The 27,528-nt window shown below is 44.3% G+C and overlaps 1 protein-coding gene across 1 annotated transcript in view; it reads right to left on the minus strand.

The window, feature by feature from the left end:
* LOC109877483 (UPF0606 protein KIAA1549L-like) overlaps positions 1–27,528 on the minus strand; it is a 178,824-nt gene that overhangs the window by 93,180 nt on the left and 58,116 nt on the right. The window contains 3 exon segments of the mRNA XM_031812402.1: positions 2,679–2,794; positions 3,026–3,448; positions 8,762–9,112. Coding sequence (XP_031668262.1) covers positions 2,679–2,794; positions 3,026–3,448; positions 8,762–9,112 — 890 coding nt within the window.

Raw genomic sequence — 27,528 nt, forward strand, 5'->3', positions numbered from 1 at the left:
TTTGCCCAGTCTTTAAGCTGTTTTGCCCAGTCTTTAAGGTGTTTTGCCCAGTCTTTAAGGTGTTTTGCCCAGTCTTTAAGGTGTTTTGCCCAGTCTTTAAGGTGTTTTGCCCAGTCTTTAAGGTTTTTGCCCAGTCTTTAAGGTGTTTTTACCAGTCTTTAAGGTGTTTTGCCCAGTCTTTAAGGTGTTTTGCCCAGTCTTTAAGGCGTTTTGCCCAGTCTTTAAGGTGTTTTGCCCAGTCTTTAAGGTGTTTTGCCCAGTCTTTAAGGTGTTTTTGCCCAGTCTTAAGGTGTTTTGCCCAGTCTTTAAGGTGTTTTGCCCAAAGGTGTTTTGCCCAGTCTTTAGGTGTTTTGCCCAAAGGTGTTTTGCCCAGTCTTTAAGGTGTTTTGCCCAGTCTTTAAGGTGTTTTTGCCCAGTCTTTAAGGTGTTTTGCCCAGTCTTTAAGGTGTTTTGCCCAGTCTTTAAGGTGTTTTGCCCAAAGGTGTTTTGCCCAGTCTTTAAGGTGTTTTGCCCAGTCTTTAAGCTGTTTTGCCCAGTCTTTAAGGTGTTTTGCCCAGTCTTTAAGGTGTTTTGCCCAGTCTTTAAGGTGTTTTGCCCAGTCTTTAAGGTGTTTTGCCCAGTCTTTAAGGTTTTTGCCCAGTCTTTAAGGTGTTTTTACCAGTCTTTAAGGTGTTTTGCCCAGTCTTTAAGGTGTTTTGCCCAGTCTTTAAGGCGTTTTGCCCAGTCTTTAAGGTGTTTTTGCCCAGTCTTTTAAGGTGTTTTGCCCAGTCTTTAGGTGTTTTGCCCCAGTCTTTAAGGTGTTTTGCCCAGTCTTTAAGGTGTTTTGCCCAAAGGTGTTTTGCCCAGTCTTTAAGGTGTTTTGCCCAAAGGTGTTTTGCCCAGTCTTTAAGTGTTTTGCCCAGTCTTTAAGGTGTTTTGCCCAGTCTTTAAGGTGTTTTTGCCCAGTCTTTAAGGTGTTTTGCCCAAAGTGTTTTGCCCAGTCTTTAAGGTGTTTTGCCCAGTCTTTAAGATGTTTTGCCCAAAGGTGTTTTGCCCAGTCTTTAAGGTGTTTTGCCAAAGGTGTTTTGCCCAGTCTTTAAGGTGTTTTGCCCAGTCTTTAAGGTTTTGCCCAGTCTTTAAGGTGTTTTGCCCAGTCTTTAAGGTGTTTGCCCAGTCTTTAAGGTGTTTTGCCCAAAGGTGTTTTGCCCAGTCTTTAAGGTGTTTTGCCCAAAGTGTTTTGCCCAGTCTTTTAAGGTGTTTTGCCCAGTCTTTAAGGTGTTTGCCCAGTCTTTAAGGTGTTTTGCCCAGTCTTTAAGGTGTTCTGCCCAGTCTTTAAGGCGTTTTGCCCAGTCTTTAAGGTGTTTTCCCAGTCTTTAAGGTGTTTTGCCCAGTCTTTAAGGTGTTTTGCCCAGTCTTCAAGGTGTTTTGCCCAGTCTTTAAGGTGTTTTGCCCAGTCTTTAAGGTGTTTTGCCCAGTCTTTAAGGTGTTTTGCCCAGTCTTTAAGGTGTTTTGCCCCAGTCTTAAGGTGGTTTTGCCCAGTCTTTAAGGTGGTTTTGCCCAAAGGTGTTTTGCCCAGTCTTTAAGGTGTTTTGCCAGTCTTTAAGCTGTTTTGCCCAGTCTTTAAGGTGTTTTGCCCAGTCTTTAAGGTGTTTTGCCCAGTCTTTAAGGTGTTTTGCCCAAAGGTGTTTTGCCCAGTCTTTAAGGTGTTTTGCCCAGTCTTTAAGGTGTTTTGCCCAGTCTTTAAGGTGTTTTGCCCAGTCTTTAAGGTGTTTTGCCCAAAGGTGTTTTGCCCAGTCTTTAAGGTGTTTTGCCCAGTCTTTAAGGTGTTTTGCCCAGTCTTTAAGGTGTTTGCCCAAAGGTGTTTTGCCCAGTCTTTAAGGTGTTTTGCCCAGTCTTTAAGGTGTTTTGCCCAGTCTTTAAGGTGTTTTGCCCAGTCTTTAAGGTGTTTTGCCCAGTCTTTAAGGTGTTTTGCCCAGTCTTTAAAGTGTTTTTCCCAAAGGTGTTTTGCCCAGTCTTTAAGGTGTTCTGCCCAGTCTTTAAGGTGTTTTGCCCAGTCTTTAAGGTGTTTTGCCCAGTCTTTAAGGTGTTTTGGCCAAGTAAGTACATTTTTCAAGTACATTTTTTCGTCAAGTATTTTCATCATTCTTGCCGTCTGTACATTCTATACCTCCTCAACTCTGGTTCCAGTCTTCTTTGTAAAACCTGAACCTCCTCAGTCTCAACTGTTCCACACCAACTACATAGGCTGCCGGGTCCTCTATCTTTTTATGATTATATTATTATAAACATATGAACAACAACTTACAGACGCACACAAACAACGACTACATCTCCTCTGCCCAGACCAGCGTCCTCTATCTTAACACATATCCCCTAACGTAGCAGGCGTAAGAGAAACACCTGGAACTAGACCCTACATACTGGTCTGTTCAACCAATCCAGTAAATGTGGAGGAGGAGTTATGTCGCCCTGCGGTCACCATGTTAATGTCCAAAAGCAGAAGTCAGGTCACAGGCTCTCTTTTTTCATTTCCCCTGAAAACCAGAACATCCAGTTGTTGAGGACTCAGCAGAGGCTACACCACACATGAAAGACAGCGAGAGAGATAGAGAAAGAGTGATATAGAGAGACAGAGACAAAGACAGAGAGAGAGAGAGATACATACAGAGAAAGAGAGAGTAGGTGTGAGTCCTACTGACCTGAGCCAGGGCAGTGGTGTCATTCAGAGCTCTACTCAGAGCCTGGGTCAGCCCTCTACGCAGGTTCTGTCTCTGGATGCTGTCCAGGCGGTTCCTTCTCACATGGATGGTCAGAACTGTAGAGACAAGAATATGAGAGGGTGAGAGAGAGAGAGAGAGAGAGAGAGAGAGAGGGGAGGAGGAGGCAGGGAAGAGAAGAGAGAGAGAAGGAAGGCATATTCTATTTGGAAAATAGAACTATATATAGTCAACTATATATCTGTGTATTTACAACCATAACCCCAACTACGACCAACAATGTAACAACCTGTTGAGAAAAGGTTCATTCTTTTTTCTGTGTCTCTTACTTGTTTTAACCCAGATCTTCTCTGTGACGTTGCACTGCCGGGGTGGAGCCTCCGTGGTGGTGGTGAAGGGGAACGGGGTGGTCGTCCCTCTGGGTTTGGTCTTTGGGATTGGAGGTGACAGTGTTCTCCTGGAGGCTGGAGCAGTGGTGGTTCTGCGTGTTGTTGTCGTGGTTGGGCTCTCTGTGATTGGCTGTGTTGTGGTTGTGGTGGAAGCTATGGTTGTGGTGGTCACGGTCGTGAGCTGGAGGGATGCAGTCGTTGTGTCCTCTCGAGGGGTCAAAGGTGACACCTGTGATGTTGTGAGTGCAGGCCTGTCGGCTAAGGTGAGGTTCCCTGTTTGGGATAATCTGGTCTCGTTGTCTTTGGGGAAATTAACCCCTGTCTCTCTGGATGTTCCCACAGTTAACTCCTCCATCGCTGTCTCTGTAAGAAGAACAGAAGTCACACTCACTTCTTCTGAGAGATGGGAGGGGAATGATGATGTCACACTGGATGCCAGGGCAACTAATAATGATGTAACACCACGAGACATGAGTGAGGAGGAAGATGACATACTAGTGGACAAGTGGACAGTGGATGATGATGTCACGTTGGATGCCAGGGAGCTGGGTGATGAAGTCACACCATGGGACATGAGGGCAGAGGATGATGATGTAAGAGCAGGTGACAAAAGGGCAGAGGGTGATGACATCATACCAGTGGAGGGGAAGACACTTGATGGGGATGGTGACATCACACTCAACCCAGAAGTGGATGATGTTGAATCAGAACGTTCCATGGAGAGGGAGGACAGACTGGGAGCTGTGGTGGGACTGGACACACTGTTGATGTGAGATTGGTGTGACACGACGGATGATGACGATGTCATTGATAACAAGGCGGAAGATGATGAAGACAATGGTGATGACGATATTGCTGCTGATGATGATGATGAAGATGATAGTGAAGATGGTGATGAAGATGGTGATAATGATGATGGTGATGACGCTGGTGATGATAGTGAAGATGGTGATGAAGATGGTGATAATGATGATGGTGATGACGATGGTGAGGATGATAATGATGATGATGATGAGGGTGATGATGGCAAGTCTACTTGTACGTTCATTGTTGAGTTAGTATGTCCCGTGTCCATAATGACATGTTCATGGGGTGCAGGGTTATTCAGAACTGTTGCGTCAGAAATAGTGACAGACTCCGACGTGCTAACACTTACATTCCTCTCAGACGCTGTATACTTGTTCTGATGGGCAGATGAGAGGTAGATGACGGCTGAAATAGTCACAGAGTTATCAGTTGTGGTAGAGACTGGCATGGATACTGATAATGGTGATGTTACCCCCTCTAACAGGGGAGTGTTGTTCTCTGGCATGGACACTGATAATGGTGATGTTACCCCCTCTAACAGTGGAGTGTTGTTCTCTGGCATGGACACTGATAATGCTGATGTTACCCCCTCTAACAGGGGAGTGTTGTTCTCTGGCATAGACACTGATAATGGTGATGTTACCCCCTCTAACAGGGGAGTGTTGTTCTCTGGTATGGACACTGATAATGCTGATGTTACCCCCTCTAACAGGGGAGTGTTGTTCTCCGTGGTTCTCTTCTGTGTAGTGGAGGATATAGAAGCCACCTGATTGGCTGGCGTCAAACTCCAGGGCTTGGGTAATGGTGTCACTTTAGAATATGTGACAGATGTGTGTCCAACAAAGGTATCCTCTCTCCCATTTGACATCAGTGTAGCTGCACCAGGGGAGAATGCTCTATCAGGTGAGTGAGAGGAGACAGATGGTAGAGAAAGATACCTACTACGTCCATTGAGTCTCAGGGTTTTAGTGGAAAGTCCCCCTGTATCAGAGGTTATGGTATTAAAATATGTAGACCATGTTGTTGAGGACACGCCCATTTTCCTGTCTGTATCAGAATGAGAACTATGCTCATGTATTAATGGTGTCTGTGACGGAGTAGGGTATTCCCTCATGACGGTGGGACTTTCTGACATTGTAGAGAGAACATCTTTTCCCCTTATTGTGCTTTTTGTTCTGTGGGAGACAAGTTTAAGAGGAGTCGGAACAGCCTCTGCAGTGTTAACATATGCAGGGATATCAGTGGGGCGTGGATAAGGAGAACCTTCAGAGTCAGTCCCTCTGGAAATCAAGGAGTCCTCTGTAACATAAGAGGAGGGTGTTGGAGAACTCATTAATGGGGGTGTTCCCTTATAAACATCAACACTTAGGTCTGTGATGTAAGTGGAGGAATCCTCAACTATAGCAGAAAGGGGCCAAACTGAGCCAGTCTCTGTGTTCTCAGCAGGCGTGTGTGTAATATCAGCAGAAGCATCAAGTGGTGTCAGATGTTCAGGTGAACTGGAGTGGACCTGGGCTGTGGAGTGAACCTGGGCTGTGGAGTGAACCTGGGCTGTGGAGTGAACCTGGGCTGTGGAGTGGACCTGGGCTGTGGAGTGAACCTGGGCTGTGGAGTGAACCTGGGCTGTGGAGTGGACCTGGGCTGTGGAGTGGACCTGGGCTGTGGAGTGGACCTGGGCTGTGGAGTGGATCTGGGCTGTGGAGTGGACCTGGGCTGTGGAGTGGACCTGGGCTGTGGAGTGGATCTGGGCTGTGGAGTGGACCTGGGCTGTGGAGTGGACCTGGGCTGTGGAGTGGATCTGGGCTGTGGAGTGGACCTGGGCTGTGGAGTGGACCTGGGCTGTGGAGTGAACCTGGGATGTGGAGTGGACCTGGGCTGTGGAGTGGACCTGGGCTGTGGAGTGGACCTGGGCTGTGGAGTGTGTTTGAAAAGTGTGATCTGTCTCGCCTGTCGCAGTAGGATCGGGTGAGCCGACAAACAGTGAGGTCCATGTTGAGGACATGTCTCTCTCTGCTGTATCAGGGGATGTTACAAGGGACATTTCAGGGGACGTTTCAGATAACATTTCAGTTGACATTTCAGAGGAATTTACAGGGGACATTTCAGGTGACTTATCTAGGGACATTTCAGGGGTCATATCAGGGGAACCTACCTCAGACCCTGTGCTAACAGAAATATACAATGGCCTTGTTTGAAACTGGGTCGCTGACAGTGAGGTAGCGCGAGGCATCGCTAACAGCACTACAGGTCTGTGTGTAGATGTGGTTCCTCTAGAGCCAGACTGGGTCGGTGCATCATCAGTTCTGTGGAGACTAGAGACAGTTGGGTTAAGGTAAGGGTGCTTGGTGGTCAGGATGATGGAGAGGGTGAATTGGGGATCCTGGGGTACTGTTGAGGGACTAGCATGCAGTGTGGGAGAGGTTAACGCCCGTGTCAGGTGCTGAGCTAAAGTTGATGGATCAGTGACAGGAAGTGACATCAGGCCCGTGTCAGAATTCAAAGAAGGAGTCAGCGAGGTTAGAGGGGTCAATCCTGCGTCTCCAAGGGTTACGCTACTAGCAGACATGGGCGAGTCACTCAGTGTTTCAGACACAGAACTGAGAGTGGAGTCACTCAGTGTTCCAGATACAGAGCTGAGAGTGGAGTCACTCAGTGTTCCAGATACAGAGCTGAGAGTGGAGTCACTCAGTGTTCCAGATACAGAACTGAGAGTGGAGTCACTCAGTGTTCCAGATACAGAGCTGAGAGTGGAGTCACTCAGTGTTCCAGATACAGAGCTGAGAGTGGAGTCACTCAGTGTTCCAGATACAGAACTGAGAGTGGAGTCACTCGGTGTTCCAGATACAGAGCTGAGAGTGGAGTCACTCAGTGTTCCAGATACAGAACTGAGAGTGGAGTCACTCGGTGTTCCAGATACAGAGCTGAGAGTGGAGTCACTCAGTGTTCCAGATACAGAGCTGAGAGTGGAGTCAATCAGTGTTCCAGATACAGAACTGAGAGTGGAGTCACTCAGTGTTCCAGATACAGAGCTGAGAGTGGAGTCACTCAGTGTTCCAGATACAGAACTGAGAGTGGAGTCACACAGTGTTCCAGATACAGAACTGAGAGTGGAGTCACTCAGTGTTCCAGATACAGAACTGAGAGTGGAGTCACTCAGTGTTCCAGATACAGAGCTGAGAGTGGAGTCACTCAGTGTTCCAGATACAGAACTGAGAGTGGAGTCACTCAGTGTTCCAGATACAGAACTGAGAGTGGAGTCACTCAGTGTTCCAGATACAGAACTGAGAGTGGAGTCACTCAGTGTTCCAGATACAGAGCTGAGAGTGGAGTCACTCAGTGTTCCAGATACAGAACTGAGAGTGGAGTCACTCAGTGTTCCAGATACAGAACTGAGAGTGGAGTCACTCAGTGTTCCAGATACAGAGCTGAGAATGGAGTCACTGAGGGGGTGACTTCTTGTCTGAGCAGTTGAATCCAAGCTGACTTCCCCTCCTGCTCTTCCTCCCTCATCATTATTCCTATTGGGGTCAGGAGCGCTTGGGCTGGTGTGCCCTGTGGCTGTTACTAAATCACTGGGATATGTTGAGCTCTGAGGAGATGCTGTGCTCCAGTAAGAGCCTGTTAACTTAGCCACTGTGGTGTCTGAGCGGGGTGAGCCGGTATCTGACAAGTTTGGTAAGGTGTTAGATGAGATAGGGAAATATGTTGTCGATATTCTGGTCGTCACAGCCGGCGACACACTTGAATCTACAGCATGAGAAGGCACTGAGGTAACTGCTACAGGCCAGGTGCTTGTTATAAAAGTCGTCTGACTACCTGTCCATGTCTTATCTCTTTTCGCCCTGTTTGGTGTTGCACTGATATATTCCCCTGTGATGAGACTAGGAACTAAATATCCTTGTGGGGGAGTAGATGGAGGTGACAGCAATGCTGAGCGGACAGTTTGTAATACGCCCTGATGGCTTTGATTAGCTTGACTGTCCTGGACACGAGAGGAGAGAAGTAAAGAGCTTGTCTCTCTGTTGTTAGTGAAAACAGTCCTGGTCCGGCGGCTGTGTGATGATCTGATGGTTCTGGCTGAAACGTTGAAAGGGACGTTTCCAGAGGTAACACTAGTAGAGGTGGAGTGGTTTGCTTCTGTCTTTGCTGGTTTCCATGTTGTGAAAGGGCTGGCGTCTATTTTGTTTGACGATGTTGTCCTTTGTGTCCCATACAAGCCATGGGATTGAAGCGATGCTGGAGCTGCAGAGTCCTGAGTCCTGACTTGTGATTTGGTGCCACTGGTCTCTGTGGTCACTCCTCTAGTCAGTGATTGGTGAGTGGAGTCAGAGAGGGGAAGTGGTAAGCTCTTTGTGACTGTAAATATATCTACATCTAAACTAATGCTGGATTGGATTGGAGGATTCAATGATGTTTTATTCAGAGGAAACACAGATGACACTGATGAGGCTGTTTGTGTCACACTGACAGGGATAGACGGGCTTGAGATGTCATAGGATAAAGCAAAGGCTGCTGTTATTAACCATTCAGATGAGGATGCTGGTGATAGTGATGATGCTGGTGATGATGGTGATAGTGATGATATTGCTGATGATGGTGATGGTGGTGGTGATGATGATGATATTGCTGCTGCTGCTGATGGTGGTGATGATGCTGATGGTGATGACACTGCTAATGATGATAATGGTGGTGATGATGATAGTGATAACATTGCTGATGATGATGGTGATGATAATATTGTTGATGATGATGAGAACAATGTATGTGCTGATGATGACACTGCCCTCCAATCCCCAGTCATGAAGGACGCCACTGATGACACTGACATTGATGACGCCTTGGTCTGGTGAAGCATGCTGGGAGTCAAACCTGAGCTGTCAGACAGGTCTCTGCTCAGCTCCACAGAAGAAGAAGAAGAAGAGAAGGGAGCAACCGAAGGCCACAGGCTGGTTTGGTTGTTGTCCTTGATGATGGTTGGCGAGGTCTTGGATCGGACCAAGCTCAGTGGGTGTTTATCCGCCAGCAGGGTCAGTATGGAGGAGAAGGCAGGCTGCTCTCTCAGGCCCACCCCCTCTGACACAGCCCTGCCATCTGGTTGGACGACTGATAAAGGCTCCTCATCCACCAACAGCAAGCCGGCCAATGGGTGAATGGGATGGGCGGAGGCTGTTGTGTCATTGGGTACATCAGAAGAACCAGAGGCGTCGTAGTTTGTCTCATCTGGAACAGAGCAAAAAGGGAAGCAAGGGGTCAATGCTGGCTACTTAAACCATGGAGGGGTCAATGCTGGCTACTTAAACCATGGAGGGGTCAATGCTGGCTACTTAAACCACGGAGGGATCATTTTAAAGTTGCACAAAGTTTCAGAGTGAGAGTGTGTCATTTTATTTCCATTTAGAGCAAAACCATTCAAACACTTTTTCCATTTTGCCTGGGATTCAGAAATGAGTTATTTGAAGAGAGAGAATAGCAATCAGAATCCTTACAATGCAGGAGCCATTGAGAATCTAAAACCCCTTTTCAACCCCTGAATAGAAATGTTGATGCTTCCCCTCCTCATTTAGAAAGCATTGAAGACTAACAGTGTCAGACACATTTCAGTCTTAAAGCACATCCATTCCCGCTGTAATTCACGTTGAATTACCTAGTGTGTATACTAGAAGCTAACGTGACCAAAGGGCTGAAATTGTATGAAATGTCCTCTGAATCATGTACATGCATTAAAAACATCTTGATGTCTATTATAAAAAGAATCTTATTAAACCTGTAGTTTTTTTATTTGTATTTTTTACCTCAAATCGTTTTAAAGTACTAATGTCACAGAGAGAGACATCTGGTTCAGGTGTCACAAACAAGCTGGCAGTGATAACAGCTCTAAGATGGCCGTCCGGCTGTGAGGCTGGCACTAGTCCCCCCCCTCCTCTCCATTCTCAGCACGTCCCCAAACTTCCTCTACACATCTGTCTGGGGGGGTTATTTTATTCATTTCTAAAGATTTACAAGCCTGTCACATCACCTGCTGCTGCTGTATGTTTCACCTGGCAAGGTGGGTGCATCCAGCTAATGCACACACACACACACACACACACACACACACACACACACACACACACACACACACACACACACACACACACACACACACACACACACACACACACACACACACGCACGCACGCACTTAAAAAAAAAAGACATCCTATTGTCTTTTTGTAAAGAGTAAGAAAATAAAGAAGCAACGTGTTCCATGTAGCAATATATGCATCTGTAGCTGAGACCAATCTTGAGGGTCACTGTATTTCTCTCTTACTTCTCTCTAAGTCTAAAAATCATGTTTTTCGCGCACGCACGCACGCACGCACGCACGCACGCGCGCGCACGCACGCACGCACGCACGCACGCACGCACACACACACACACACACACACACACACACACACACACACACACACACACACACACACACGCACACACATACTTTTTAATACTCAAATCAGTGTTAAGATCATCATGTCTCCCACAGACAAGTATCCTATCTACTCAAACTGCCTTGTACCACACTTTTTAACCGACACAGACCATTTGATTTGTTTTAACACTAGGTAGTTCTACTCAATACCCACACACAGATCAGGACTGTTTTACAATACCCCCCCCCCCCCCACACACACACACTCACACCAGGACTGTTTTACAATACCCACACACACACACACACACACACACAGATCAGGACTGTTTTACAATACCCCCACACACACACACTGATCAGAACTACACACACAGAGATCAGGACTGTTTTACAATACCCACACACATAGATCAGGACTGTTTTACAATAGCCACACACAGAGATCAGGACTGTTTTACAATACCCACACACACATAGATCAGGACTGTTTTACAATACCCACACACAGAGATCAGGACTGTTTTACAATACCCACACACACATAGATCAGGACTGTTTTACAATACCCACACACACATAGATCAGGACTGTTTTACAATACCCACACACAGAGATCAGGACTGTTTTACAATACCCACACACACATAGATCAGGACTGTTTTACAATACCCACACACAGAGATCAGGACTGTTTTACAATACCCACACACACAGAGAGATCAGGACTGTTTTACAATACCCACACACACACACAGAGATCAGGACTGTTTTACAATACCCACACACACACACAGAGATCAGGACTGTTTTACAATACCCACACACACACACAGAGATCAGGCCTGTTTTACAATACCCACACACACACAGAGATCAGGACTGTTTTACAATACCCACACACACACACAGAGATCAGGACTGTTTTACAATACCCACACACACACACAGAGATCAGGACTGTTTTACAATACCCACACACACACACAGATCAGGACTGTTTTACAATACCCACACACAGAGAGGGATTGTTTTAGATACCCAGCAGAGGCTTTGGCTTTTACAATTTCACACACTGACCCCTCGGGCATAACATTTCTCATAAACTCTGCATCGAACAAAAGTCATCTAAAAACTATTTTTTCCCAGACATTTTCCCACCGTTAAATTACAATTGTAACGGGATATCATAAACATGCATAAGCTCAGTGAAATGCCAATATCGACAGCCACTTGTTTTCAATGCATTCAGAAATGTCACCGATACCCTCAGACAATTCATATCACATGTCCATATAAGTGGGTTCCAAGACAGACCATCTTAATAACTGAGAGGGAGGTTGATAAACAGTTTAAAACCTTTATTCATTACACATAATAAACCCCCTTCACACTTCATTCATTTGAGCCTGCACTAAACATGGTTTGATGTTATTTGAGAGAGTAGGTGCTAGTTTAAGTCACTGTATAAATAAATGTGAAAAAACTGATAGTTATCAGGCTAAAGGCCCAATAAATGTTTTGCCACTATGAGAGAACCCAGGATCTACTGCCTGTCACCATTCCAACATGAGAGAAATCTTCCTTTCCTGACCCCCCTCTGGTCTGCTGGATGGGGGCTGGTCTGGAGTGGAGGTGTGGGGTCCACCTGCAGTTTGTCACCTGCTCCGAGACAGCTGAGCATATGGGACACAGCCACAGAAGAGAGGAAAGGAGAGGACAGAGAGGGGCGAGTAGAGAGGTATAATGGAATAAAGAGAAAAGGATATGGGACACAGCCACAGAAGAGAGGAAAGGAGAGGACAGAGAGGCGAGTAGAGAGGTATAATGGAATAAAGAGAAAAGGATATGGGACACAGCCACAGAAGAGAGGAAAGGAGAGGACAGAGAGGGGTGAGTAGAGAGGTATAATGGAATAAAGAGAAAAGGATATGGGACACAGCCACAGAAGAGAGGAAAGGAGAGGACAGAGAGGGGCGAGTAGAGAGGTATAATGGAATAAAGAGAAAAGCATATGGGACAGAGTTGATGGCAAAATTGGAAAATGTCATTTAAACTGTTGTTCTGTCTTCCTGAAGACAATCACTGTCCCTCTAATTGTCTGAAGCTGCTGTAGTTCAGTTGGTGCCTGTTAGCACAGTGCTATAGACTCTGAGGCCTGGCTACCGAATGACCTGTGAATGACAATTACAGCTCTTTGTCCCCACACTGCTGACACACAGAGACAGGCTGCATCCTAACAGTTCTAAAGTGACTGTATCATGGACTATAGGACCGTATCTGGAGTCTAACAGACTGTAGAGAGGTCTGTATCATGGACCGTAGTAACGTATCTAGAGTCTAACAGACTGTAGAGAGGTATGTATCATAGACTATAGTACCGTACCTAGAGTCTAACAGACTGTAGAGAGGTCTGTATCATGGACTATAGGACCGTATCTGGAGTCTAACAGACTGTAGAGAGGTTTGTATCATAGACTATAGTACCGTATCTAGAGTCTAACAGACTGTAGAGAGGTCTGTATCATGGACTATAGTACCATATCTAGAGTCTAACAGACTGTAGAGAGGTCTGTATCATAGACTATAGTACCGTATCTGGAGTCTAACAGACTGTAGAGAGGTCTGTATCATAGACTATAGTACCGTATCTAGAGTCTAACAGACTGTAGAGAGGTCTGTATCATGGACTATAGTACCGCATCTGGAGTCTAACAGACTGTAGAGAGGTCTGTATCATGGACTATAGTACCGTATCTGGAGTCTAACAGATTGTAGAGAGGTCTGTATCATGGACCGTAGTAACGTATCTAGAGTCTAACAGACTGTAGAGAGGTCTGTATCATGGACTATAGTACCGTATCTGGAGTCTAACAGACTGTAGAGAGGTCTGTATCATAGACTATAGTACCGTATCTAGAGTCTAACAGTATGTAGAGAGGTCTGTATCATGGACCGTAGTACCGTATCTGGAGTCTAACAGACTGTAGAGAGGTCTGTATCATAGACTATAGTACCGTATCTGGAGTCTAACAGACTGTAGAGAGGTCTGTATCATGGACTATAGTACCGTATCTGGAGTCTAACAGACTGTAGAGAGGTCTGTATCATGGACTATAGTACCGTATCTGGAGTCTAACAGACTGTAGAGAGGTCTGTATCATAGACTATAGTACCGTATCTGGAGTCTAACAGACTGTAGAGAGGTCTGTATCATAGACTATAGTACCGTATCTGGAGTCTAACAGACTGTAGAGAGGTCTGTATCATGGACTATAGTACCGCATCTGGAGTCTAACAGACTGTAGAGAGGTCTGTATCATAGACTATAGTACCGTATCTGGAGTCTAACAGACTGTAGAGAGGTCTGTATCATGGACTATAGTACCGTATCTGGAGTCTAACAGACTGTAGAGAGGTCTGTATCATGGACTATAGTACCGTATCTGGAGTCTAACAGACTGTAGAGAGGTCTGTATCATGGACTATAGTACCACATCTAGAGTCTAACAGACTGTAGAGAGGTCTGTATCATAGACTATAGTACCGTATCTGGAGTCTAACAGACTGTAGAGAGGTCTGTATCATGGACTATAGTACCGTATCTGGAGTCTAACAGACTGTAGAGAGGTCTGTATCATGGACTATAGTACCGTATCTGGAGTCTAACAGACTGTAGAGAGGTCTGTATCATGGACTATAGTACCGTATCTAGAGTCTAACAGACTGTAGAGAGGTCTGTATCATGGACTATAGTACCGTATCTGGAGTCTAACAGACTGTAGAGAGGTCTGTATCATGGACTATAGTACCGTATCTGTAGTCTAACAGACTGTAGAGAGGTCTGTATCATGGACTATAGTACCGTATCTGGAGTCTAACAGACTGTAGAGAGGTCTGTATCATAGACTATAGTACCGTATCTGGAGTCTAACAGACTGTAGAGAGGTCTGTATCATGGACTATAGTACCGTATCTGGAGTCTAACAGACTGTAGAGAGGTCTGTATCATGGACTATAGTACCGTATCTGGAGTCTAACAGACTGTAGAGAGGTCTGTATCATAGACTATAGTACCGTATCTGGAGTCTAACAGACTGTAGAGAGGTCTGTATCATGGACTATAGTACCGTATCTGGAGTCTAACAGACTGTAGAGAGGTCTGTATCATGGACTATAGTACCGTATCTGGAGTCTAACAGACTGTAGAGAGGTCTGTATCATGGACTATAGTACCACATCTAGAGTCTAACAGACTGTAGAGAGGTCTGTATCATGGACTATAGTACCGTATCTGGAGTCTAACAGACTGTAGAGAGGTCTGTATCATGGACTGTAGTACCGTATCTGGAGTCTAACAGACTGTAGAGAGGTCTGTATCATAGACTATAGTACCACATCTAGAGTCTAACAGACTGTAGAGAGGTCGGTATCATGGACTATAGTACCACATCTAGAGTCTAACAGACTGTAGAGAGGTCTGTATCATGGACTATAGTACCACATCTAGAGTCTAACAGACTGTAGAGAGGTCTGTATCATAGACTATAGTACCGTATCTGGAGTCTAACAGACTGTAGAGAGGTCTGTATCATAGACTATAGTACCGCATCTAGAGTCTAACAGACTGTAGAGAGGTCTGTATCATGGACTATAGTACCGTATCTAGAGTCTAACAGACTGTAGAGAGGTCTGTATCATAGACTATAGTACCGTATCTGGAGTCTAACAGACTGTAGAGAGGTCTGTATCATGGACTATAGTACCGTATCTAGAGTCTAACAGACTGTAGAGAGGTCTGTATCATGGACTATAATACCGTATCTGGAGTCTAACAGACTGTAGAGAGGTCTGTATCATGGACTACAGTACCGTATCTGGAGTCTAACAGACTGTAGAGAGGTCTGTATCATGGACTATAGTACCGTATCTGGAGTCTAATAGACTATCTGGAGTCTAACAGACTGTAGAGAGGTCTGTATCATAGACTATAGTACCATATCTGGAGTCTAACAGACTGTAGAGAGGTCTGTATCATGGACTATAGTACCGTATCTAGAGTCTAACAGACTGTAGAGAGGTCTGTATCATGGACTATAGTACCGTATCTAGAGTCTAACAGACTGTAGAGAGGTCTGTATCATGGACTATAGTACCGTATCTAGAGTCTAACAGACTGTAGAGAGGTCTGTATCATGGACTATAGTACCGTATCTAGAGTCTAACAGACTGTAGAGAGGTCTGTATCATGGACTATAGTACCGTAGCTGGAGTCTAACAGACTGTAGAGAGGTCTGTATCATGGACTATAGTACCGTATCTAGAGTCTAACAGACTGTAGAGAGGTCTGTATCATGGACTATAGTACCGTATCTGGAGTCTAACAGACTGTAGAGAGGTCTGTATCATAGACTATAGTACCGTATCTAGAGTCTAACAGACTGTAGAGAGGTCTGTATCATAGACTATAGTACCGTATCTAGAGTCTAACAGACTGTAGAGAGGTCTGTATCATGGACTATAGTACCGTATCTAGAGTCTAACAGACTGTAGAGAGGTCTGTATCATGGACTGTAGTACCGTATCTAGAGTCTAACAGACTGTAGAGAGGTCTGTATCATGGACCGTAGTAACGTATCTAGAGTCTAACAGACTGTTGAGAGGTCTGTATCATGGACTATAGTACCGTATCTAGTCTAACAGACTGTAGAGAGGTCTGTATCATGGACTATAGTACTGTATCTAGAGTCTAACAGACTATCTGGAGTCTAACAGACTGTAGAGAGGTCTGTATCATGGACTATAGTACCGTATCTAGAGTCTAACAGATTATCTGGAGTCTAACAGACTGTAGAGAGGTCTGTATCATGGACTATAGTACCGTATCTAGAGTCTAACAGACTATCTAGAGTCTAACAGACTGTATAGAGTTGGGTTTGCAGTTCAACATCTGGCAAATGGAGGTTAACGAAACAAAACAACCCCTTTCTTTGGACGTGTGGCCTAATGAACTATTCTCCATTCCCAACTCATTCTCAACTACATTGGTCCATATTCTTATGACGGAGATATCAATATCAACAATTATGCTACAGTGCAATACGCCATTGTCCCTCTACATTCAAATATGGTGAAACAATTACTGACAAGCCCAAAACGGAAAGGTTAGTCATGTGCAAAGCGGAAAGGTTAGCCACGAGCAAAACTGAAAGGTTAGCCACGTGCAAAACGGAAAGGTTAGCCATGTGCAAAGCAGAAAGGTTAGCCATGTGCAAAGCAGAAAGGTTAGCCATGTGCAAAGCGGAAAGGTTAGCCATGTGCAAAGCAGAAAGGTTAGCCATGTGCAAAGCGGAAAGGTTAGCCATGTGCAAAGCGGAAAGGTTAGCCATGTGCAAAATGGAAAGGTTAGCCATGTGCAAAACGGAAAGGTTAGCCATGTGCAAAACGGAAAGGTTAGCCATGTGCAAAGCGGAAAGGTTAGCCATGTGCAAAACGGAAAGGTTAGCCATGTGCAAAACGGAAAGGTTAGCCATGTGCAAAACGGAAAGGTTAGCCATGTGCAAAACGGAAAGGTTAGCCATGTGCAAAATGGAAAGGTTAGCCATGTGCAAAACGGAAAGGTTAGCTATGTGCAAAGCAGAAAGGTTAGACATGTGCAAAACGGAAAGGTTAGCCACGTGCAAAACGGAAAGGTTAGCCATGTGCAAAGCGGAAAGGTTAGCCATGTGCAAAGCGGAAAGGTTAGCCATGTGCAAAATGGAAAGGTTAGCCATGTGCAAAACGGAAAGGTTAGCCATGTGCAAAACGGAAAGGTTAGCCATGTGCAAAACGGAAAGGTTAGCCATGTGCAAAACGGAAAGGTTAGCCATGTGCAAAAGGGAAAGGTTAGCCATGTGCAAAATGGAAAGGTTAGCTATGTGCAAAGCAGAAAGGTTAGCCATGTGCAAAACGGAAAGGTTAGCCATGTGCAAAACGGAAAGGTTAGCCATGTGCAAAACGGAAAGGTTAGCCATGTGCAAAGTGAAGAGGTAATGGTGTCCAATAGGAAAAAAGACATCTGTGATTATGATACAATTTCTGACCGTGGGACAGGAGCTTACAGGAACAGGCTGACTGAGCCCTGTCCCTCTCTGGGCATCTCTGCATACACACAAACAAGATACAGACCTCATTTCCACAGTCTATTTATTCCCCAGCCAGCCAGCCAGCGGTGCCATCTCTGAGCAGCCAGGACGGAGACGTGACACTGCCAGGGTTGAGGCGGCGGGCGCTCAGCCTCTCATATATTCACCACTTCTTCTATTCACCTCTGACTCACCGACTTTCCCTGTTTTTCAGCTTCCTTTCTTTTCCTTCCACTATATACAGGAAGCAGATTGTCTTCAATAATAGGACAGAGTGACAGTGGTGGACTGAGGAGGTAGCCTGACTCTGAGACAACCAGACAAGGTACTGGGGAGGTAGCCTGGTCCCAGATCTGACTCTGAGACAACCAGACAGGGGACTGAGGAGGTAGCCTGATCCCAGATCTCACTCTGAGACAACCAGACAGGGGACTGAGGAGGTAGCCTGGTCCCAGAGCTATATGCTTTAGCCACAACCATTGTAATATTGTATGTACACATAACACATCTATACATATGGGAGGGAATGACAATGATAGTCACAATGATATTCTGGCATGACAATGGAAGTATTTTAAATTCTTATTCTGAGGAGATTTGGGACCAGGCTATCTTCCCAGTCTTTTTGGAAGGGGACTGGAGACAAGTCCTCTCCTCTCTGGGGTGAGAAGGGTGGGATGACAGTTCAATTGATTTCTGTAGCGCTATATGCAAATGAAGTCAATGAGGCACACGTCAGTGGGTGTGTGAGATAACACAGATCCATTACCACATAGTGCAGCACACACAGGCCTACTGGGATCACCCAGACTCAGTTTCATATCATTACACAAAAAGTTGACAACCATAAATAGACATTATAAACAAGTGCATAACATTCTAACCCACTACTCCGTGTGACAATACATTCACAGTAGGCTATAACACAACACATTGTAAAGATGACTGAATGTCGACTTTTTCACAATTACTGTATGGATTATAGCACCACTTCAAGGATGATGTCTTTTGGATGCTCATTTTCCCTCCGGCAGAGTGAACGTTCCGTAAAGGCTGGTTTAGGAGGAGAAACCCCCAAATGGTCCTTAGACAGTGGTAGTGGATAGTACATTTGAGACAAGGGATTTGAGACATATGAACTACATGAAAAGAATAGGCAAAAAAGGCATCCAACTGCTTAGCAAACCACATGGAAACAATTGCTGTGTGTGTAGCCAAAACCTCCTAGTCATTTTAATGTATTCATTTGGCTGGAGGAGAGGTTGAATGTTCCTACACAGATTGGTGGGGAGAGTAGAGGGCAGTGCCAGTGACCACTGAGGTGTAGATAACACAGTGGTCTGGAAGGATGTCACAAGCTGAGCACTGTGGTTTTGTCCTCTTGTCCTGCAGACCAGGGTGGCAACAACCCAGCAGGTTGAGACAAGCAACAGCTGCAAGCCTGGAACCCAGCCCATTGGTTAAAACAACACTGTTGATATGCACATATCTCCACCTAGTCAAACTGTTGACAGAGAGATGGGCAATAACATCCTGACCTGTCATTTATTCATTCACTTTTTGGTCTTCCGGTTGTCATGACTTGGCCCTCTGGGTATTTCAAGTGCCTTCCCCCTCTCTCCCTCTTACACCCAGGTTCTGTTATCTCAGGGCGTAAATTCCTGGAGGAGACTCTCTCCCTCATGCAGTATAGAAAGAGAAATCTTCACAGTAGAACAAAGGAACTTCTTCTACATCACAGAACTTGAGAACTGAACAATGTCCATGTTTTGGAGAATGTGTAAACAGTATGTGGAGAATCCAGCTCTGACCGGTCCATTTTGTTAAACTTCACTAGGGTAGGGGGCACTATTTTCACTTCTGGATGAAAAGTGTGCCCAAAGTAAACTGCCTGCTACTCAGGCCCAGAAGCTAGGATATGCATATAATTGGTAGATTTGGATAGAAAACACTCAACAGTTTCCAAAACTGTTAAAATACTGTCTGTGACAGAACTGATTTGGCAGGTGAAAACCTGAGAAAAATCCATCCAGGAAGTGGGATTTCTTTATTTTTGTAGTTTTCTATTGAATGCCATTACAGTATCCATTGACTTAGGACTCATATTGCACTTCCTATTGTTTCCACTAGATGTCAACAGTATTTAGAAATTGTTTCAGGCTTGTATTCTGAAAAATGAGGGAGTAAGACCTCTCTGAATGAGTGGACACTACAGTGTCTGAGCTTTTTCATACGCGCGACTGAGAGTGCGCCTTTCTTGATTACCTTTTATATTGACAACAACGTTGAACGGTTGAAATATTATTGATTATTATGACTAAAAACAACATGAGGATGGATTATAAACATCGTTTGACATGTTTCTACGAACTTTGTGGATACTATTTAGATTTTTTGTCTGCCTGTTGTGACTGCGTTTGAGCCTGTGTCATACTGAACAAAACGCGCAAACAAAATGGAGGTTTTTGGATATAAACATGGACTTTATCGAACAAAACAAACATTTATTGAGTAAATGGGAGTCTTGTGAATGCAAACATATTAAGATCATCAAAGGTAAGTGATTAATATTATCACTATTTCTGACTTGTGTAACTCCTCTACTTGACTTGTTACTGTTTGTACCGTCTGCTGGGCGCTGTTCTCAGATAATTGCATGGTATGCTTTCGCCGTAAAGCCTTTTGAAATCTGACAACGGTTGGATTAACAAGAAGTTAATCTTTAAACCGATGTATAACACTTGTATGTTTTATGAATTTTTATAATGAGTATTTCTGTTTTTGAATTTGGCGCTCTGCAATTTCACTATGTTGGCCAGGTGGGACGCTACCGTCCCACGTACCCTAGTGAAGTTAATGTTTGTGACCTCATTGAGAGACAATAGAGCCACTTTACCATAACTCTGTTTATACAAGAGTATAAAATGAATGAGTAAAGATTAAACTATTTGTGAAATTATGTAATGTGATTTTAAACTGTTTAATGAAAGAGAATCCAATTCCCTTTAAAGTTAACTAAGTCATTGGTCCGTCCCATGAGCACAGACATTGATCTGGCATCATGGGACAGCCTTTTCTGCTGTTCCGAATAAAACCCCCACCTGGAGAAATCATCTTGAGACTATGCGTACCTCGATTACCGAGAGGGCTAAGGTTTGAGGAGAGATCATGCATTCCTCTGTAATCTGAGGAAGCTAAGGTTGTAACAGTTGTTGAATTCCTAACCAAACCGTGTGGAGCATTGGCTACACTGGTGGAAATCGTTAAACTCTGAGACTATCGATACCGACAGAATAAGAGCAAATCTTCGATACTAATTACTAGTCTGCAGCTAGAATTTATGTCGACCTGGAATGCGAAGACCGACAACCGCCGAAACATCTATTCTATAAGAACATTTCTGAATGGGACTCTGAAGTATCCATTCTAACCACGAAAGACTCCAGGGACACAAAGAGAAGTTCGGATGAACTTTCCAACAGAAAGACGGACGATTCCAACAGAGATCCTGACGACACACTGAGCGTAAATATATATATATATCGATTGCAATTATTCCCGAATGAGTCAGCGTTCATGTGCAAAGGAGTAGTATTTCTATCAATATAGTTATCAACTGTGTAGTGTCTTTTGTCTTTTGCGCTCTTCCCAGTCCCTTTGTCTACCAAGCCGCCATACCGGTTTAGCCCACTAGGGCACATCCCCTATCATTTCCTTGTAACCATATCTACTTTGTTTGTTTGTTGATACATTTCTGTGATCATTTAGTTAGTTAATAAATAAATGATTGAGACAATTGATGTATGGATGATTCATAGTGAAGGCTGGGATCGTGCAGATAACCAACAATTTACGACTTTTGGAATGAGACTAACGTGAGGTAAAGAATAATTCATTAATTAGAACACTAATTGATCAGATATTAAAATATCTGAAAAGTCCCCTGATTCAGGAGGAGCTGACAGGACCCTGATTCAGGAGGAGCTGACAGGACCCTGATTGAAGAGCTGACAGGAGAGAGATTAAAGTAGATGTCACGTGTCAAAATTTTGATTGATGACCCTATGTGAACCTATGTGAACTCTATGTGAACCCTATGTAGTGATGACGTGTGCATGTCTTCTGGTCAGGCAAGCCTGGTTAGGTGGGGGCTATGGGGTGAGTAAGGGTCCATTTGACAGGCCGTTAATGATTGATGACCCAAGCCTGATTTATGACCCTATGTAATGATTTATGACCCTATGTCATGTAGAAGGGTGCATGCCCAGGGGGGTTGGTGGGGTTGAGTAAGTGACCATGTGTCAGGTCAACCTGTTACTGTTTCTCACGGTTTGGGTTGGTTAAGGCCCCTTATAAAGCCGCTGAACAATACCTGTTTAAGAGTGCACAAGATCTTAAGAATAACCATGGAATTTGGGATCGGTACCAAAGCAGTGATGACGGTAACAACTGAAACAGGCCTTCGGGTTGCCCATAGAGCAAGGGCAAAGTATCAACCAGCAATATATGATGCGCCAAAAAAACGTTTTTTAAATGTGTATAGAACCCAAATACCGCCAGCAAATGCTCTGACAGATCAAGTGTTGATGTCTAATGGCCAGCAGTGGGGGTATCGGTTTGATTACCTGGCCTGTAGAGTGACCCTCTATACGGTAGATGAAGGAGAAGAATATACAGACCAGACTGTAGGCTTGGAATATGGTGTTGAAGACTGGTCGGTTTTTCGCAAGGTTGTGTGTCCTGAACTGAGCCTTATCACCAAGGGGTATAGTGTGTTCACGGGCCACGAGACCCGTTGGGAAGGTACCCCTGACTCCTCAGGACAAATATTTCACAGGGTGAAAATACAAAGAAAGAATGGCCGACCGTGCGGCAGCGTGGAGTTCTATATCGGCACCGAGGCAATCCGAAACCACAACCTTAGGGGTGGTGGCCTGACTGGGGATACCCGACTGCGTCTGCTTATTCCTTTTAAGAGTTGGGATGTACTGGAATTGAAAATGTTGCAACCGTTGGATGCTCTCTTTGTACAGAGCCAACAGCGTCAGAGCCTTGTTCATTTAAAGAAGTGCATAATATATACGAATCGTAAAGATTACGATGCAAAATAGCCTCAAGAAGATACAGCGTCAGAAGAAAACTAAGTAAGCGGATGCTTTAACCCCGCCCCCCCAGATACCCAATGGCCTTGTTCTACAATAAAAAGAAAAAAGCAGCCAGTTCTTCATTTCAGCATACACCATGGATCTCCAGACCATCTACGAGGAAGCCACTACGTCATGGGGGCCCGACACTAAAGACTCTATGCCACGAAGCCCTACACTCTACGCACCCCTGGCAAGACCCGTGACACCCCCGACATTTACCCAGCCTGAGGATGTGTTTGATGGGGTGGCCAGTACTATTTTTGTGGATACAATCAAGGCCTCTGTAGCTACACTTTTAAACGTGGTGATTGGCGAATATATACGAGAAAAATGCATCGGCTGTGAGATCAATCATCCCAGCCAGCGTCGTCATCCTTGCCTCTACGACCCTCCTAGATACTACTTTTTCAATCATTTTGAGGAGCTGGTGAAAAGACTGTGGTCCTGCCGTTTTATACCAGCGCTGGTCATCGCCCTGGAGTCTATGGGTATTGCGCCGTCTATCCCTAGAGTTTACGGGGTAACCGAAGCCTTCCTACATGAACTGAAGGAGGCCATCTTCATCCATGAGAAACTCAAAGAAATCCGACACACCCTGGTGGACGACAACAAATACAGGGAAGCTGTGGTGGCTGATGTGATGCTTTTCTGGCTCAATAAATCCCAAGAGACCGAGTGACATTTTGTTTATTTAGAGCTATGGGTAACTATGTGTCTACGATGTTTGAGCGAATAAATACATTTTTTCTTTTGAGAGACCTTACAAATGTTATGCATCAGATTATTGAAAATAAAGTGAACAATGTAAAGTTCTACACAACCCACAATACAGGGGTTATTGTAGAGCGTGTGTTAAAAATGGAGCAAATCATGAAACATGTCCGACATACGGGCGAGAGTTTACAATGGTCACATATGGTATCAAGGCTTGTTGAGGATTCTGAAGAACTAGAAATAACTTTGGCTAAGATTTTACATTATTTGTTTGAACCACCCTTTAATGTGAATGTGTATCATATTTGTTGTTTATATACTTATATATCAGACGTGTGTGTTTTAAAAATTCAGCGAAACAAACCTGTAAATCTAAACAATATATACAGGGTGTTGCATGCTGTGATTGTTGAGAAAACGGGGACTTGTATCTTGCAACAAATCCTGAATTGTCTGTATACGTAATAATTGTTGCATTCTTAAAATAAAAATTCACAAACTGAAATGTTGTCGTTATATGAAAGTGGCTCATTACAGTTATTGTACCTCAGAGAGGCAAGAAGGATGGCTGAGCAGCTGTTGAAAAACATATATTATAATCCCTCTAACCCCGGGTCTTATGGGGGTAAAGAGCGTTTACAGAGAGCTATAGTCGAAGAAACAGGTAGTCTGTTAAGCGATGCTAAAGTGAATGAATGGTTATCAGAGCAAGATGCCTACACTCTACATAAACCTGTAAGAAAACATTTTCCAAGAAATAGAGTTTTTTCTACGCATCCATTATCCCAATTTCAGGCGGATCTATGTGACATGCAGTCCCTTGCCGATAAAAATGATGGAAATCGCTACATGCTAACGGTTATAGATATTTTCTCTAAATTAGCCTATGTAAGGGTGTTAAAAAATAAGAGCGGGGCAGAGGTGACCAGGGCCTTTGAATCGATCTTGAAGGCAGGAGGCGCACCCAAGAAAGTGCAGACGGATGGCGGAAAATAATTTTTTAATAAAACATTTCAGAAGCTAATGAATAAGTATAATATAGTACATTTTGCTACAGGCTCTGATTTGAAAGCTTCGGTTGTGGAACGCTTTAATAGGACTTTGAAAGAGCGGATGTGGCGCTATTTTACAGCTCACAACACCAACCGATATACAGACATAGTTCAGGATTTAGTAAACGGGTACAACCACAGCTACCATAAGACTATACGTATGAAGCCCTCGGAGGTCTCTTCGGAAAACTCTTTTCAAGTCTTTAAAAATATGTATGGTTTGTTCCCACTTCGCCGTAAGAAAAAAATGACTTTTAAATTCCTAGTGGGTGACTTGGTGCGTATATCAAAGTTGAGGGGTGTTTTCGACAAAAAATACGAACAAGGCTTTAGCTCGGAGTTGTTTACCGTTACCGAATGTCTGCCACGCATTCCGCCGGTCTACAAATTAAAAGATTATGACGGGGATCTTATAGAGGGATCTTTTTATGAGAAGGAATTACAGAAGGTCCAGTTGGGTAAAGACAAAGTCTTTCACGTGGAGGAGATTCTAGATCAGAAGAGAGAAAAGGGTAAAAAATGGTTACTGGTCCGCTGGAAAAACTGGCCTCAAAAGTTCAACAGTTGGGTATTGGAGCAGGATGTGGTGGAGGCAACGGGGCTTAATTTAAACCCCTAGTCATGATAACTAGCGCATCATTCGCGTGTACACAGTTGGGCATCATGGAACACAGCGGCTTCTACCTGACTCTCCCCAGTAATGCGTCGGCACAGATATATCGTAATAATCAGAGTTCGAAGTATACAACCAATTTTCCAAAGCCTATAGAGTTATCAGAGGCTTGGGAAGTAGGTCTCAGCGAGATTACATACCCCCATAGTTGGTATAATATCAAAGCTAAGGACCGTGATTTTTATTGCAAAAGGTTCTCGGAACCTGTGATACTTATTAAGCTTAAAAAAGGTTTCTATAGAACCGTCGACAGGATCGTCTCAGAGTTGAATGAACACCTAACCCTGAACAAGATGGAAATATTCCTATTCTACAATCCAATCCATAAAAGGATACAAATCTCAGGGCCTGCTAACGGAGGTATAAAGACCAGCGGTAATTTATCCTACATGTTGGGGATGGGTCCCAATAAATGGACGTATGTGAACGATAAATTATTCCCATTCCCTGCGGATATACATGCAGGCTTTTACAACATATTTGTCTATACCGACATCATAACCTATCAAAGGGTCGGAGACAGCTGTGTGCACCTCCTGCGAACAGTTCATATAGACGGCAAGGATGGGGACATCGTCACTGTCAATTATGACAAGCCGCACTACGTACATGTCAGCAAGAACTATATTGAAAACATTCTGGTTGAGCTTAAAACGGATCAGAACGAAAACATTGAATTTACTTATGGTAAAACGATTGGAAAACTCCACTTTAGACCCACCAAAACCTCTCTACATATATAATAGCTGTATTATATTTATAAACATAATACAAATAAAAGTGTTATGGAGCACCATCAGCTCGACCCTAACCGTTATGTTTCATACTATGTGGATCAAGTGGGTAATGGACTACCAGGATATCATGGAGCGCCGACATTGTATGGTTCGGGGATAGGAGGTATATTCCGTAACCTCTTCAGGATGGTTTTACCGTTTATGAAGAGAGGCTTCAGCATAGCCAAACCACATTTAAAATCAGCGGCTAAAAATATAGTAAGTGAGGTTGTAGCCAATGCTATGACCCGAAGGGCGTCACCAGAGGTGGAGCATCAAGAAGGCTCGGGGCTTATGATATTGTCTCGAAGGCCAAAAAAGAGACCCCCTGGTTTAAGGCGTAGGCCGGCACCTAAAAAGCGGCGGTTAACTGTTAAAAGAACCTCAGTAAGTCAAAGACGGGGTAAAGTGAGGAGGTCTGTACCAAAACAGGCTAAAAGAATACTAGGAAGTATTTTCTAAAAGAATAAGTGACATGGCTCTTTTACATCGAATGTCCTCTGAAGCTATAAAGACAGAACTTGATCTTTTCACGGCACCGTTAACGCAGCATTCAATAGATAGATCCAGTTATGTGGAGATAGCCCCTCTCTCTGCTATTACCGATAACGGGCCTATCGAATTTTTCATACCAGGCCATGGTGACAACTATCTGGACCTCAACAACACCTTGGTGCATTTACGTCTAAAAGTGACCAAAAGAGATGGGTCTAATATTGCAGACGATGCCAAAGTGAGTCTCATTAATTACCCCTTGGCCACCATTTTCTCCCAAGTTGATGTGACTTTGGGTGAACGCCTAATCAGTCAAAGCAGCGCTACATACCCTTATAGAGCCATCATGGAGTGTTTACTAAACTACTCCGAAGACACTCTCAAAACCCAATTTAGCGCCGGGCTGTTTAGCAAGGATACTGCAGGAGCCTCTATGGAATCGACAGACCCTTCCACCGGTGCAAACAAAGGACTAGCGGCACGAGCTCGCTACTGCGCCGAATCTCGAGAGTTTCATTTGCTAGGCCCTATACACTCTGACATTTTCTTTCAAGAACGGTTACTCTTAAATTCGGTTGATTTAAGATTAAAATTAACCAGGGCCAAGGATGATTTTTGCCTGATGTCTCCCCAAGACGGGGATTTTAGTTTGAAAGTGTTGGGGGCAACCCTTTTTATTAAAAAAGTATCTGTATCTCCGGCCGTGCGCCTGGGTCACTCACATGCTTTGATGAAAGGAAATGCCCTTTACCCTCTCCAAAGAATTACCATGAAAACCTTTAGCATACCTGTGGGCAGTAGAATCTGCAGTCAAGAAAACCTATTTCTAGGCCCTTTACCTAGATATGTGGTTATAGGTCTGGTTGATCACGCCTCTAATACGGGCAGTTTAGATAAAAAAACCTTTAATTTTCAGCACTTCAATGCAGAGTATGTAGCGCTCTGTCAGGACGGACGTCAGGTTCCGGCGAAGGCTTTCCAACCACAATTTAATAACAACATATCTGTGCGAGAATTTTACAATCTATTCCTGGCTACAGGGCGACATCTAAAAGATCTCTCTTTACCTATTGACAGAAATGATTTTGCAGAGGGTTACACATTGTATGCTTTCAATTTATCACCTGATGATGACACCTCAGGAAATCTGTCTGTGGTGTCCCAAGGTAACCTCAGGCTGGAAATGCGTTTCCGTACACCTTTAGCCTGTACAGTTAGCATGATTGTTTACGCATGCTCTGATTCA

Source organism: Oncorhynchus kisutch, unplaced genomic scaffold (assembly GCF_002021735.2).
Source record: "Oncorhynchus kisutch isolate 150728-3 unplaced genomic scaffold, Okis_V2 Okis03b-Okis08b_hom, whole genome shotgun sequence".
Taxonomy (NCBI): Eukaryota; Metazoa; Chordata; class Actinopteri; order Salmoniformes; family Salmonidae; genus Oncorhynchus; species Oncorhynchus kisutch.